Source organism: Trichechus manatus, unplaced genomic scaffold (assembly GCF_000243295.1).
Source record: "Trichechus manatus latirostris isolate Lorelei unplaced genomic scaffold, TriManLat1.0 scaffold00003, whole genome shotgun sequence".
NCBI lineage: Eukaryota > Metazoa > Chordata > Mammalia > Sirenia > Trichechidae > Trichechus > Trichechus manatus.
The window spans coordinates 17,720,584-17,732,994 of NW_004443939.1; the positions used below are offsets into that span (position 1 = coordinate 17,720,584).

Consider the following 12,411-nt stretch of genomic DNA (forward strand, 5'->3'; position numbering starts at 1 on the left):
CCCAGGCTGAATGCTGAACCTCAGAGGTAACTTCACCACTGAGCTAAAAGGGTGTCTGGGGGCCATACTCTCGGGGTTTCTCCAGTCTCCTTTAGGTCAGTAAATCTGGTCTTTCTTTTTTGTGAGTTAGAATTATGTTCTACATCCTTCTCCAGCTCTCTCCAGAACCCTCTGCTGTGATCCTGGTCAGAGCAGTCAGTGGTGGTAGCCGGGCACCATCTCCATCTAGCTGTACTGGACTCAGGCTGGTGGAGGCAGAAGACACTACCATGTTTTATTTTCCTTTCCTGAAATGCAGTTCCTGGCTATATTGTATTCAGAAGCTTCATGAGCCATCTTCTGTGGCTTATGATAAATCTTTAACTGCTTCTTATATCAGGTAAAGCAGTCTGTTTCCAAGTGAAAACCCCCTGGCATCATGTATTTGCTACAGATGATTTTCACTCTTGGATTCTTTATTCCAACTCCATAATCCATATGCTGCTTACATTAGGCCAGCTCATATATCAAAGGATCTCTTTAGCTGAGTCACAGTGAGTCCTGTGCATTCTGAAAGAGAACACATGAAATTTTTAGCCTCGGCCTGCCCAGGTTACTCAACAGGCTTAGCCCTCTTCCTCCTGTTACCGTCACTAAAATAGGTTCAGTTTTTCTGCCTTTCTGAAGCCTACATCTTATTCCTTATGCCAGGGATTGGAATTTACTTCCCCTCACTTTGATGCATTCCAGCTGAATCATCAGAACCACACCATCCCTTGGTAGCCACTTGTCTACCAGGTATATTGGTTTCACAAAGCAAGTCTTCTCCTGAAAAGGTCCTCTCCTTGTCTTAGCCACATGAAAACTGAATATATTCTCTTTCTTCCCTGCCCTTTGTCTCCTGGCCTTCTGTTAGTCTCACAAAAGACAAAATGGGCATACCAGTGTAAAGTTTCAGAGGAGAGTCTCTGGAGTCAGGCAATCTGGGTGTGAATCCCGTCTCTACCAACTTTTTAATCTAAATGATCATTTCACTTTTCTTAGTTTCTTTTTCTCACTTGTACGAGGAGAGTCATAAAAGTACTGATTTTATTGGGGTATTTTGTATACTGCTTCACTGGGTTGTGTTATGTATTTAGCCTGTTTTTTGGCACATACAGAGATCAACAGATGTTTGCTGCTGAGTCCCCGCCCCCACCCCTTTTGGCCATAGAGTGTAAAGAATGTTAAAGCTGGAGGAGACTTTAGGCGTCATCTGGTTTGACCCCAGAGATGAGCAAACACATATGTAGAGAGTGCTTTGGGCAGTACCTTACTTAAAAAACGTCCTGTTTTTGGAACACCTTAAAGGAAAAGGTCCTATCGCTCCCTCTACTAACACCTTCCAAAGACTTCCAAACACACACACACACACACACACACATTTGTTTTAAAGAAAATGGAAAAGGAAAGATATCGATGATATATTGTTTAGTGAAAAGTTGGTGAATCGATGTAAACAGACATTTTAAGATGCAGAAAAATTGGGTGGGAAAACAACTCAAATGAATTTCTTTATAAGTGACTTTACACTTAGCAAAACTAGCATAATAAAAGAGTAATTAAGAGTGAAGATCTTGGCAAACCAAATGCGAATGATCGCAACATATATTGTTAGGTTTAAATGACTAAAAATCTAAGCAGATTAATTTTATACTTATTGACATAAGAATTGCTGAATGTTTATGGAGACTATTTTATGTGTTTAGATGAGTCATAAAATGCCAACGTGTCTGCTGCAGGTAATAAATTTAGGGGCTCTAATAAACAGGTTCAGGAGACTCATTGACCTGGGTTTATCTGCTTTTTCCATACACTTGTGCCTGCTGATTGAATACTGAATCCAATACTCCGTACTTTTATGTGTGGGAGGGAGAAATGAGGAAGATAGTATCAGAGGTCCCAGAAATTTTTAAGGTGTATTTATTTTTGAAAAGTTAGTACTGATTGGAATGAGAATGGAATTTGTAATAGCAAATAGGTGAGTAATGAAGCATATTTTCAAATGGTTTTTCATTTAAAATAAAAAATCTTTCATCCCTTTCAGCGGCCTTTGTCTCTGGGAGCTGATATTTGCATGTATTCAGCAACAAAATATATGAACGGTAAGATAGGCACAGTCTATACTTTGAAAGTTCTTTTCCATGGGTAAATGAAAATAGCATAGGGCTTGACAATTTGATCCCTTTTCTTCTACTTTTATTCAGATTTTCTCTGTGCCTCATGTGGAAAGAAAAAAAAAGTTCTGATTAAATATGGGATTTCACTTATAGTAGAGAAACTAGTCTCATTATTTAGAAGGAGAGGATTAAAATTTACTATAGAAGTTTATATTTTTAACTGGATGATGGCTTAAAAAGAAGCATTTACTTTTTATATGATTTTTATTTTATCATTTTATGTATTGCTTTTGCTACTATTAAATTGAATCGAATTTACTTAGCCTTATTTTATAGGGCTTTTTCTCTGAGAATTTTTTTAAGCGAAAGTCACTTTAAAAAAAAATAATAAAATGAAGTATAAACAGAAATTGTTTAACTTAACATTTATTTTTTTTTGCTTATTTGTTACAGGCCACAGTGATGTTGTAATGGGCTTAGTGTCTGTTAATTCTGAGAATCTCCATAATAGGCTCCGTTTCTTACAAAACTGTAAGTATTAAGAAGTCCAGATTCCCCCTCTGCTCACAAATATCTTTGATATTTACATGTCCTCTAAGTGTTGTGAAATGCTAGCATTCTAATACTTTGTGAAGAAATGAGAAATAGAGGCAGATAATTCTGATTTTTAGAGGAAGTCGAAAAAATCGAATTATGAAAATATTATAGTTTAAGCACACTTTTACAAAAGGCTTTACGACATAAGGAAAGAGTGGTGTTATTTTCATATCCATGTTACCTTGGATCATAATTTGGTAAAGCTCAAGTACATTTTTAGTTTTAAGACTTAATGGATTTTTTTCTTTGTAAAAAAAATTTGAAAAAATGGCTTCCGTGTACTATGCCTTTTATATCTGGAATGGTAGTTAATTTTAAATAGTACTTAAGGTAAAGACATATTTTTCAATAGATGTCTAAACACCATTTCCTGTTTGTATTGTCTGGCTTTTCTTAAGTATGGATAAGGGTTTATTTAAAGAGATTTACAATTGGCAGACAGGTAAGATGAAAACATAATTAGGAATGAAAATACTCTTCTAGGAAATAGGAATTAAAGTGAAAGGGACACTAAAGAGAGAAACCAAAACTTATTGCTCGATAAATGTTGTTTATTTATAAAAAGTAGGAATGAGGTGTACATGCCTGGAGGCATGTGCAATCATAGGCTGCTTCAGACAAAGGCTAAATAGAATGTTGTGTAGAACATTTATTAACAATGGGAACTGAACTGCTATTTTTCTCTTTATATTCTAATACTTTTTCAAAGAAATGCAGGGTTAAACTGCACTATGTCATTTCATTAAAATCATAGAATATTCACTATGAAGGGACTATTTATATTCATATTTGAAAAGTTCGTATCTTTATGTTTGTATTAAAGAAACAAAAAACAATTGTCCGTTAAGTTTATTCTGACTTATGGCAACCCCGTGTGTGTCAGACCATGTGCGTCAGAGTAGAACTGTGCTCCATAGAGTTTTCAATGGCTGATTTTTTGGAAGTAGAATGCAAGTGTTTATATTTAGTTTCTTCTGAATGTTTATATTTAGTTTTAATATATTTGTTTCTCCTCCAATTTTAAAGCATATTTCTCTAAGTGCATTTTACGCTTCATTCTTATGCTTCTGATTTGAAACATTACTTTTTCCTTCTGAAACTTAAAGTCCAAACTTATTGGACTTTGTAGCTACCGTCTCAAAGCCACAATAATGAAAAAGAGGGGTTAGATTTTTCTGGGTTAACCCCTCCCTAAAACTAACCCGGGATGTGTTCATTTTGCAGCTCTTGGAGCAGTTCCATCTCCTCTTGACTGTTACCTCTGCAATAGAGGTCTGAAGACTCTACATGTACGAATGGATAAGCATTTTGAAAATGGAATGGCAGCTGCTCAGTTTCTGGAATCTAATCCTCGGGTAGAAAAAGTTGTTTATCCTGGTATGTTAATCTGATTTCTAAGCAGATATGCCTTGGACTAGGATTCTAAGGATTATTCTAAGCATCCTGTTTATGTAGCATTTATTTGTTAGTTGGGTGCTTTTCATATAATTTCATGTTGTTCATTTATTATTGAACACTGTTATGTGTCACGCACTATGGTGGGTTAGGTGATAAGGAAGACAGACATGGTCTCTGGCCACGTGTTTCCTATAGTCTAGTGGGTGACTGGATGTTAGAAAACTAGTCTGTAGCTTGTGTACTGCTATTCCAAGTTTGCTGCACTGATTGTACTTTCCAGTTGATTTACTTATAATAATCTTGTCAGTCTGCTATTTTGCATTAGCTATAACTTTTATCTGGTATAGGTTTGTCCCAAGATGAGACTTGCTATGTACCCACTAAAATTCTCCTGAAGCTCTCATGCTTTCTTTTTGAATTCCTTCACCTCCCCCAGCATCTAGAAATGTACATGTGGAAAGAGTTAGCAGACTTACATGTTACTCTTGGAATTTACTTTTTAAGCCCTTTAATCTATGACAGTCTAAGTACCTAAGTCAATAACTATTTTAGATTCTTTTGGAGTATCTATCCATGTGGTCTTGGGTATATAGGAGTACTAAGACTGGTCCCTATCCTTAAGGAACCTAGATAAGCCAAGGCAGAAACAGAGAGATTAAATGTCCTATTGCACTCTATGTAAAGAGCTGTTGACTGGTATATTTTGAATGGAGGGAAGAAAAAGAGTTTGAGCTGGGCCCTGAAGAATGGGTAGCATTTGGAAGAAGGGCATTGACAAGGCATTTCAGATTCATTCAACAAATGTTTATTACATGTTAACAATGAGATAAGCTTGTATTAGGAGCTGGGATCGAATTATTAGCAAAAGAAACATAGATACCTCCCCATGGAGCTAGTCCAATGTATTAGACAGATATTAAGCAAAAAATTGAAGAAGGATATAATTATAAACTGTAAATTTATAAGGAGGGTGGCCATTGGGGAGAGTGTTCCAGGTTAAAAGGAATGTGCATGGGCAAAAGTTCTAAGATGAAAGAGAGTGTGGTGCCGTTGGTAGAAAGATAGCTGTGTGGCTAGAGCATAGTGAGGGTAGAAAAGATGAATCAAAATGAAGCTGGAGAAATAACCAGGGGCCAGAGTAAGTAGTCAGGTGTGAGTATGGCACAAAGCTCATTATGAGTCTTATTTGCAGTTTACTTAAGCGGACAGTGAAATTTTTTTTCCTTAAATTAGATGCTTGACTCTGTCTTAGTTATCTAGTGCTGCTAAAACAGACATACCACAAACAGATGACTTTAACAAACAAATTTATTTTCTCACAGTTTAGGAGTCCAAATTCAGAGTGCCAGCTCAAGGGGAAGGTTTTCTTTCTCTGTCAGCTCTGGAGGAAGGTCCTTGTCTCTTCAGCTTCTGCTTCCTGGTTCCTTGAAGATCTCCAAGTGTCTTGGCATCTATCTTACCCCATCTCTTTCTCTGCTCACTTATTTAATCTCTTTTTATATCTCAAAAGAGATTGACTCAAAATCCTGCATCATTAACATAACAAAGACAACCCTCCCAAATGGGATTATAACCACAGGCATAAAAGCCGAATACCCAATGCATGGCCGTCGAGTCGATTCAGACTCATAGTGACCCTATAGGACGGAGTAAGACTGCCCCACAGGGTTTCCAAGGAGCAGCTGGTAGATTCGAACTGCCAGCCTTTTGGTTAGCAGCCGAGCTCTTAACCACCGCGTCACCCGGGCTCCAATCACAGGCATAGAGGTTAGGATTTACAACACATATTTTTGTAGTGATGTAACTTAATCCATAACAGACGCTGAAGTAAGCCTTTATTATGCCTTAATTGTAGGACTACCCTCTCATCCACAGCATGAGTTGGCAAAGCGTCAGTGTACAGGTTGTCCAGGGATGGTTGCCTTCTATATTAAGGGCACTCTTCAGCATGCTGAGACTTTCCTCAAGAACTTAAAGGTAAACTTTCAAAATAGGTTTTTAAATTGTAGAGTAAGACTTTCTTCAAACCAAACCAAACCTGTTGCTGTTGAGTCAATTCAGACTCATGGCGACCCTATGTGTTACAGAGTAGAACTGCTTCATGGTGTTTTCTTGTCTGTAATTTTTACAGAAGCAGTTTGCCAGGACTTTCTTCCACAGCAATGCTGGGTTCATTCAAACCATCATCCTTTAAGTTAGCAGCTGAAGCAAACCGCTTGCACCACCTAGGGACCTCCTAACTTTCTTATAGCAGTTCATTCTGTCTCCCATCCTACCCAGATTAATGTTTTTGTATGTGCAGGTCACACTAATAAAACCTTTTTATCATGAAATTCATTGAGTTGGAAAGTGGCATGAAACAATAATGGCACAGTAACAGATATCTGAGTATGTTCATTTGCTTAACTCTCCACATACCACAATCAGTTTGTGAGAGATGGCATATTCTAATGCATGGGTTTTCCCACGTTTATTTAAAAATGAATCCTTTTTACAAATGAAATATTTTGTGAAACCTACAAGTATTGTGCGATTAGAGCAATACATAAAGTCTATTCTGAAATCCAGTGGAGCAATGGCTTTCTAAAGCCTGTGCTCCCAGGCCACATCTGCTTGGGGTTCGGGAAGGAGAGCTTTATTTCTAATTTGTACAAAAGTAGGACACTCTCAGGGCCCTGGGTGAGAGGCCTGTGTAACTTTATAATCTAGGTTTACCTTGAGCCCCTACAATAGACTCTCAGTTTTAAATACTACAGAGCTAATCCTGGGTGATGCAAATGGTTAATACATTCAGCTGCTAACTGAAAGGTTGGTGGTTTGAGTCTACCCAGAGGTGCCTTGGAAGACAAACCTGGCAATGTATTTCCAAAAACTCAGCCATTGAAAATCCTATTGAGCACAGTTCTACTCTGACACGCACAGGGTTGCCATGAGTCGGAATCGGCAACTGGTAAGTGGTAATGAATAGAATAAATAGAATGCTGCTAGGGTAGTCAGAGCCACCCTAGTGTCTCAAATTTGTCCACCTCTAAAATCAGAATGATAGTAATATATACCTAATTTAGTGTAATTGTGAGAGATATGTTAAAAACATTCATAAAATTCTATGGTACTGTAACACTAAATACAAGAACTATGTTTTTTTTCTCTACTCCCCTAGAGGGTTAAGTGGATGTATTAATTTAATAAGTGATACATATTAACAAGTAAGTATGTATAATTTTGTAAATATTTAGAGATTTTTATTTAAAAGGTAACCACAGGGCTAGGTCTCGAATGCAATATTCTGGCTTTTAGAGCTCATGTTCCGTATTAAGAATAGGGCCAAATCAGGAAGGTATAGGAAATTCACTTTGATCAACTTTTAATATTTTAAGTTTACACATAATATGTCTAACTGGTGAAATCGTTGTTAGAGATTTTATTCTCATTTTTGCTCTGAGTTTCTTGCTTAATTTGCAGTGTATTCATAGTCACTACTGTTCCCCATCCTCTGCCCCAGGGCCATTTTATTTAAAATCTTTATTTTTTAGACTTTAGTATTTTTATTTTACCAGAAGATTGAAATTAATGTTTTGTTTGCTGTAGATATTTACTTTGGCTGAGAGCTTGGGAGGATATGAAAGTCTTGCTGAGCTTCCGTGAGTATATTTCTGTTTTTCTCAGTATTTTAACTTTGATGTCAGTTTTAATGATTGTTTGGGAAATGAATCTGATAAAATCAGGGGTAACTCAAGTTACTTAACAGCAGGATGTCTCTGACTAATCAGAATTGACTCTAGCACAGTGAGAATGGAAAAAAAACAAACCAAACCGGTTGCCATTGAGTCGGTTCTGACTCATGGCAATCCCATGTGTTACAGAGTAGAACTACTCCATAGGGTTTTCTTGTCTGTAATCTTAACAGAAACAGATCTCTAGGCCTTTCTTTCATGGTACCACTGTGTGGGTTCAAACCCCTAACCTTTAGGTTAGTAGTTGAGCACAAACTGTGCCACCAGATCTAATGGTGGGCTACTTATGAGTGAGCTGCATCCTTCCATGTTTTGCTTGCTTTCCTGTTCTACCTGAAAGAGATCCCAGCAGTAATTGCAGCCTAGGATCTCTGACCTCTGATCCAAGGCCACGTGCTATACCCTACTCAGCTTGGTTAGAGATTACTGGAAAAGCTGATTTCAAGGCTCCCTGAGAAACAGAGAATGTGTCTCTGATAAAACACCTCCACACCCTTGGTTATCAGAGAAGAGTCCTGCTAGACACTGGGAAATCCATTTATTTTCTGTTCTCTGTGGAATAAAGATATGCCATGGCTCCATTGTTGTCCATAAAATAAATCCAAAATCTGTCTTGGTATTCCAGGCCCTTGACTGGTCGATTAATCTAATTTTATCAAAGCACCAAAGGATATTAGAATAGAGAGCAGTCTAAGATAGTGCAGTCCCACACTATATTTTATAGACAGAGAAACAAAGATCCAGAAAGGTTAGCTGGTTTACGCAAATGTTACACAGGGATATGATAAAAAATAACACGGAAATTTGTTAGCAACTTCACACTTAAGGCTTTGTATCAGAAACAGTGATAGGAGGCAAAAGGAGCCAGCATCTGGATTTGAGACCTGGTTCTACCAATTGCTTAACCTTTGAACCTCAGTTTTTTAATCCATAAAATGGGGTTAATCATAAAAACAATGATTATAATTTACTGATTACCTCTCCCATCAAACACTCCTGAACTGCATCTTTATTGTATGTTACTATGCCCTGGTGGCGGAGTGGTTAAGAGCTCAGCTGCTAACCAAAAGATCAGCAGTTCAAATCCACCAGTCACTCCTTGGGGCAGTTCAACTCTGTCCTATAGGGTTGTTATGAGCTGGAATCGACTCAACGGCACACAACAACAACAACAGGACAATATATTGTAATTATTGCAGGGGTAAATCAACACCATTACCTAATAATTTTCATCTGTACTCATGCACATGGGATGTTTCTATGTTTTAATTTTCATAAAAATTTGTGGAATAACTATGTTCTGGAAGCACTGTGTTGAGGAATGTTACCAAAATTTGGGTACATTTCCTGCCCTCTCATAATAGTTTACAGTTTATGGGGAGAGGTCAGGCAGTTTCACAAAATTAAAAACAATAAGATGCCCAAATAATGAATCAAAATAATTGAAACAACACATACAGCTTTCTATCAGTCTTCCCAGAAGATTCCTGCTAATAAATCTGGATGCACAAGAGGGCACACTCAGCATATAAAATGGGCTTATTTTTCATAGCAATAAAATGTGTAATAACTTTAAGGTTCTGTTCTGATATATTTAGGGATTTGCTTCAACTTGCTTGGCCCCAGACGCTCCAGCTTAGGCTATAACCCCAATGCCAGTGGACAAGTGAGTTGAGATCAGGGCTTGTCTGTTCTATTGCCCTTCATTCTGTGTCTCCCAACTCTGCTGCAACTAGTGCAGCATTGAAATAAGGGAGGAAGGAAGCCGAGCCAAAGTGTACTAAGCTGGTCAGCCTAACAGCACATATTAGCTCTGTGACCTTAGAAACATTACCTATTCTATGTCCAACTTTCATCAAATGTAGGTAATACTGTATGAGAACATGGGGAAAAAATCCTGAAACTAATGCCTTGGTTTCTACTAAATACCCAATAAGTGCTAGCTACTACAATGAATTATTTTTATTAGGGATCTGCTACATTCCAGGTACTTATAAGTGCCTTATACATGTTCCTTAAATTAATGCTTGTTCCAAACTTCTGAGATAGATTTTAATTAACCAATTTTTATTCATTTTAAAAAAGAACTAATGCACATAAATCACCTAGGTAGAGTACCTGCCTCATGACAAGCATACAGTATTACCCCACTTGCCATTGAGTAGATTCTGACTCATGGTGACCCCATGTGTGTTAGAGTAGAACTGTGCTCCATAGGGTTTTCAATAGCTGATTTTTTTGTTTGAAAGTAGATCACCAGCCCTTTCTTCCAAGTCACCTCTAACCTTTCTGTTAGCAGCCAAGCTTGTTAAATGTTTGCACCACCCAGGGACTCCAAGCGTACAGTAAGTGATAGCTATTATTATTTCAATAAAAAATTAGGCTCTGAGGACAGGTAACTTTCACAAGTTCTCACAACCAGTATGTGGAGCAGCTGGGATTCATACCCAAGTCTGTCAGTTTCTGAAGCTTAAGTTCTTATTTCTATATGTGCACTTTCTTTAAAGGAATTAAGAGCCTGATCAGGGCAGAACATTTTAAGGAGGATACTGGTGTGTAAAAACTTCATTATGATAAAAGAAGATACCCATTTACTTTGACCACAGCTGAGCTTTTCTTTCCATGGGTCTGAAGTGAGATAGGAGAAAACAGCTTAGATAGTACTTTTGCTGGTGGTGTGGAGGGAAAAGATGAGTGTTGGCAGCAATATACGAGTTAGGGCTTAGTGAGGCTACAAGCCTCTCCTTTATGATGCGTCTGCCCACAGAGATTGCTAAACTGATTTGGTATTTGTTATCAACTATTCTGTATTGTGAGTTGTCATAGTCTTTAGCTCCCGCTTCATAATCTAGGGGAAAGAAAGTATCGCATTCTTTTTGGTTTCCAAATCTTACTCTAGTACCTGACACATACTAGGTGCTTTACCTTTGCACATGTTGATGATGACAGTGAGTTGCTAGATAGTTTGGAAAATCCTTCAGGGTCTCTATGTCATTGGTTATACACTGGGATTCCTCCTGCAAACTAATAATCCTGGGTGGTCTTTCCCTGATCTGCCTCAGAAGGTCCAGCTCTGGATTGATCTGTTGATGCAGAGAGAATTAATTCTGGCAGGCTCTTGGTCTAAGAGGCCTCATGTAAGTCTGAGTTTTGGGTAGCTGTCCAGCAGGGTTAGTCATGAGGTGTGTGACTTCTTGCCAAACTGTGTTTCAGGCAGGTCTTAAAATCCACACCCAGGTGGCTGTGCCTTTTTTGCCTGCATGGGGTGCTTGACTAGCACCTTTCGCTTCTGGATTGAGCATGCCTTACCCACAGATGAAAGATCCTGGTTTTCACTTAGAATTGTGATTAGAAGAGATACTTTTAATAATTCCTCATTTTTGCCTGTGAAAAACTATGGGGAAGAACAAAGCATTTGCTATTTGGAATAGAAGAAAATGGAAGCTAATTACAGTGCATGAGACATAAATATGCCTCCATGGACCCAATATGGTGATCAGAAACATGCTTGCTCTTTCTTTCAGGGCAATCATGACCCATGCATCCGTGCCAGAGAGTGACAGAGATGTCCTTGGAATTAGCAACACATTGATTCGACTCTCTGTGGGCTTAGAGGATAAAAAAGACCTACTGGAGGATCTAGATCAAGCTTTGAAGGCAGCAGTAAGTTTTATTATTATTATTATTATTTGTGTGTGTGTTTGTGTTTTAACTTGGGGAGTGAGGGTCACTACGTTGATAATAAGTGGATGAGTGATTTCACTGTGAACATCAAAGTTTTTCTCTTGCTACAATAGACAGGATGTATAAACGGCTGATAGTATTCAGAGAAGACTTCTTGTAGGAGATGAAGTCTTTGCCTGCAGATTTAATAACAAACTTTTCTTGTCCATGTTAATACAGCACCCTCCAAGTCACAACTAGCATTCTAGAACTGCTGTTAGAAGCTGCTTCTTGAGAAGATCACATCTGAATAATCAAATGGAACATTAATGAGCCTTCCCAGAATTTTCAAGTGAAAATTTTAAAGCACCTCATTACCTTTCGAAACTGTACCTTTCCAGGGATCATCTGTGTTAAAAACAGGTTCTTGTTTCTCTTATTGTAATTGACAGATCAATTCTGTTAATATCTTTTTCTTTATTTTGCTACCCATTTGAGTTTGAAGGATGTGAGATTTGTGCTGCTTCTGGGGATCATGTTCTTTTCTTCATAGCCTAAGATATATTTTGATCATATTTACAATACAATGGTAATTCATTTTTGGTGATTTCTGAAGAATTTAAATTATTAAATGAATGTTCTTAAATCAGGTGTGAGTTTTGCGTATTGTTGGAAACAGCGAAGGTTTACACTTTATTACCATAAGCCAAAAATCAAACACTTGAAACGTCTACTGTGAATTTCTACTGATTTAAGTCTGTACTTAATATTTTTTTTTAAAAGTTTTTTATTGTACTTCAGGTGAAGGTTTACAGAACAAATAGTTTCTCATGAAACAGTAGTACACATATTGTTTTATGACATTCGTTAACAACTCCACG

The 12,411-nt window shown here is 37.7% G+C and overlaps 1 protein-coding gene across 1 annotated transcript in view; it reads left to right on the forward strand.

Annotated features, from left to right (window-relative positions):
• The window catches only part of CTH (cystathionine gamma-lyase), a 24,195-nt gene extending 12,043 nt beyond the window's left edge, over window positions 1-12,152 (forward strand). The window contains exons 6-12 of the mRNA XM_004369053.2: window positions 2,066-2,123; window positions 2,592-2,669; window positions 3,960-4,112; window positions 5,989-6,110; window positions 7,722-7,774; window positions 11,392-11,530; window positions 11,771-12,152. Coding sequence (XP_004369110.1) covers window positions 2,066-2,123; window positions 2,592-2,669; window positions 3,960-4,112; window positions 5,989-6,110; window positions 7,722-7,774; window positions 11,392-11,530; window positions 11,771-11,791 — 624 coding nt within the window. The 3' untranslated portion in view covers window positions 11,792-12,152. The remainder of the gene's footprint in view (window positions 1-2,065; window positions 2,124-2,591; window positions 2,670-3,959; window positions 4,113-5,988; window positions 6,111-7,721; window positions 7,775-11,391; window positions 11,531-11,770) is intronic.
• Window positions 12,153-12,411: the final 259 nt, after the last annotated feature.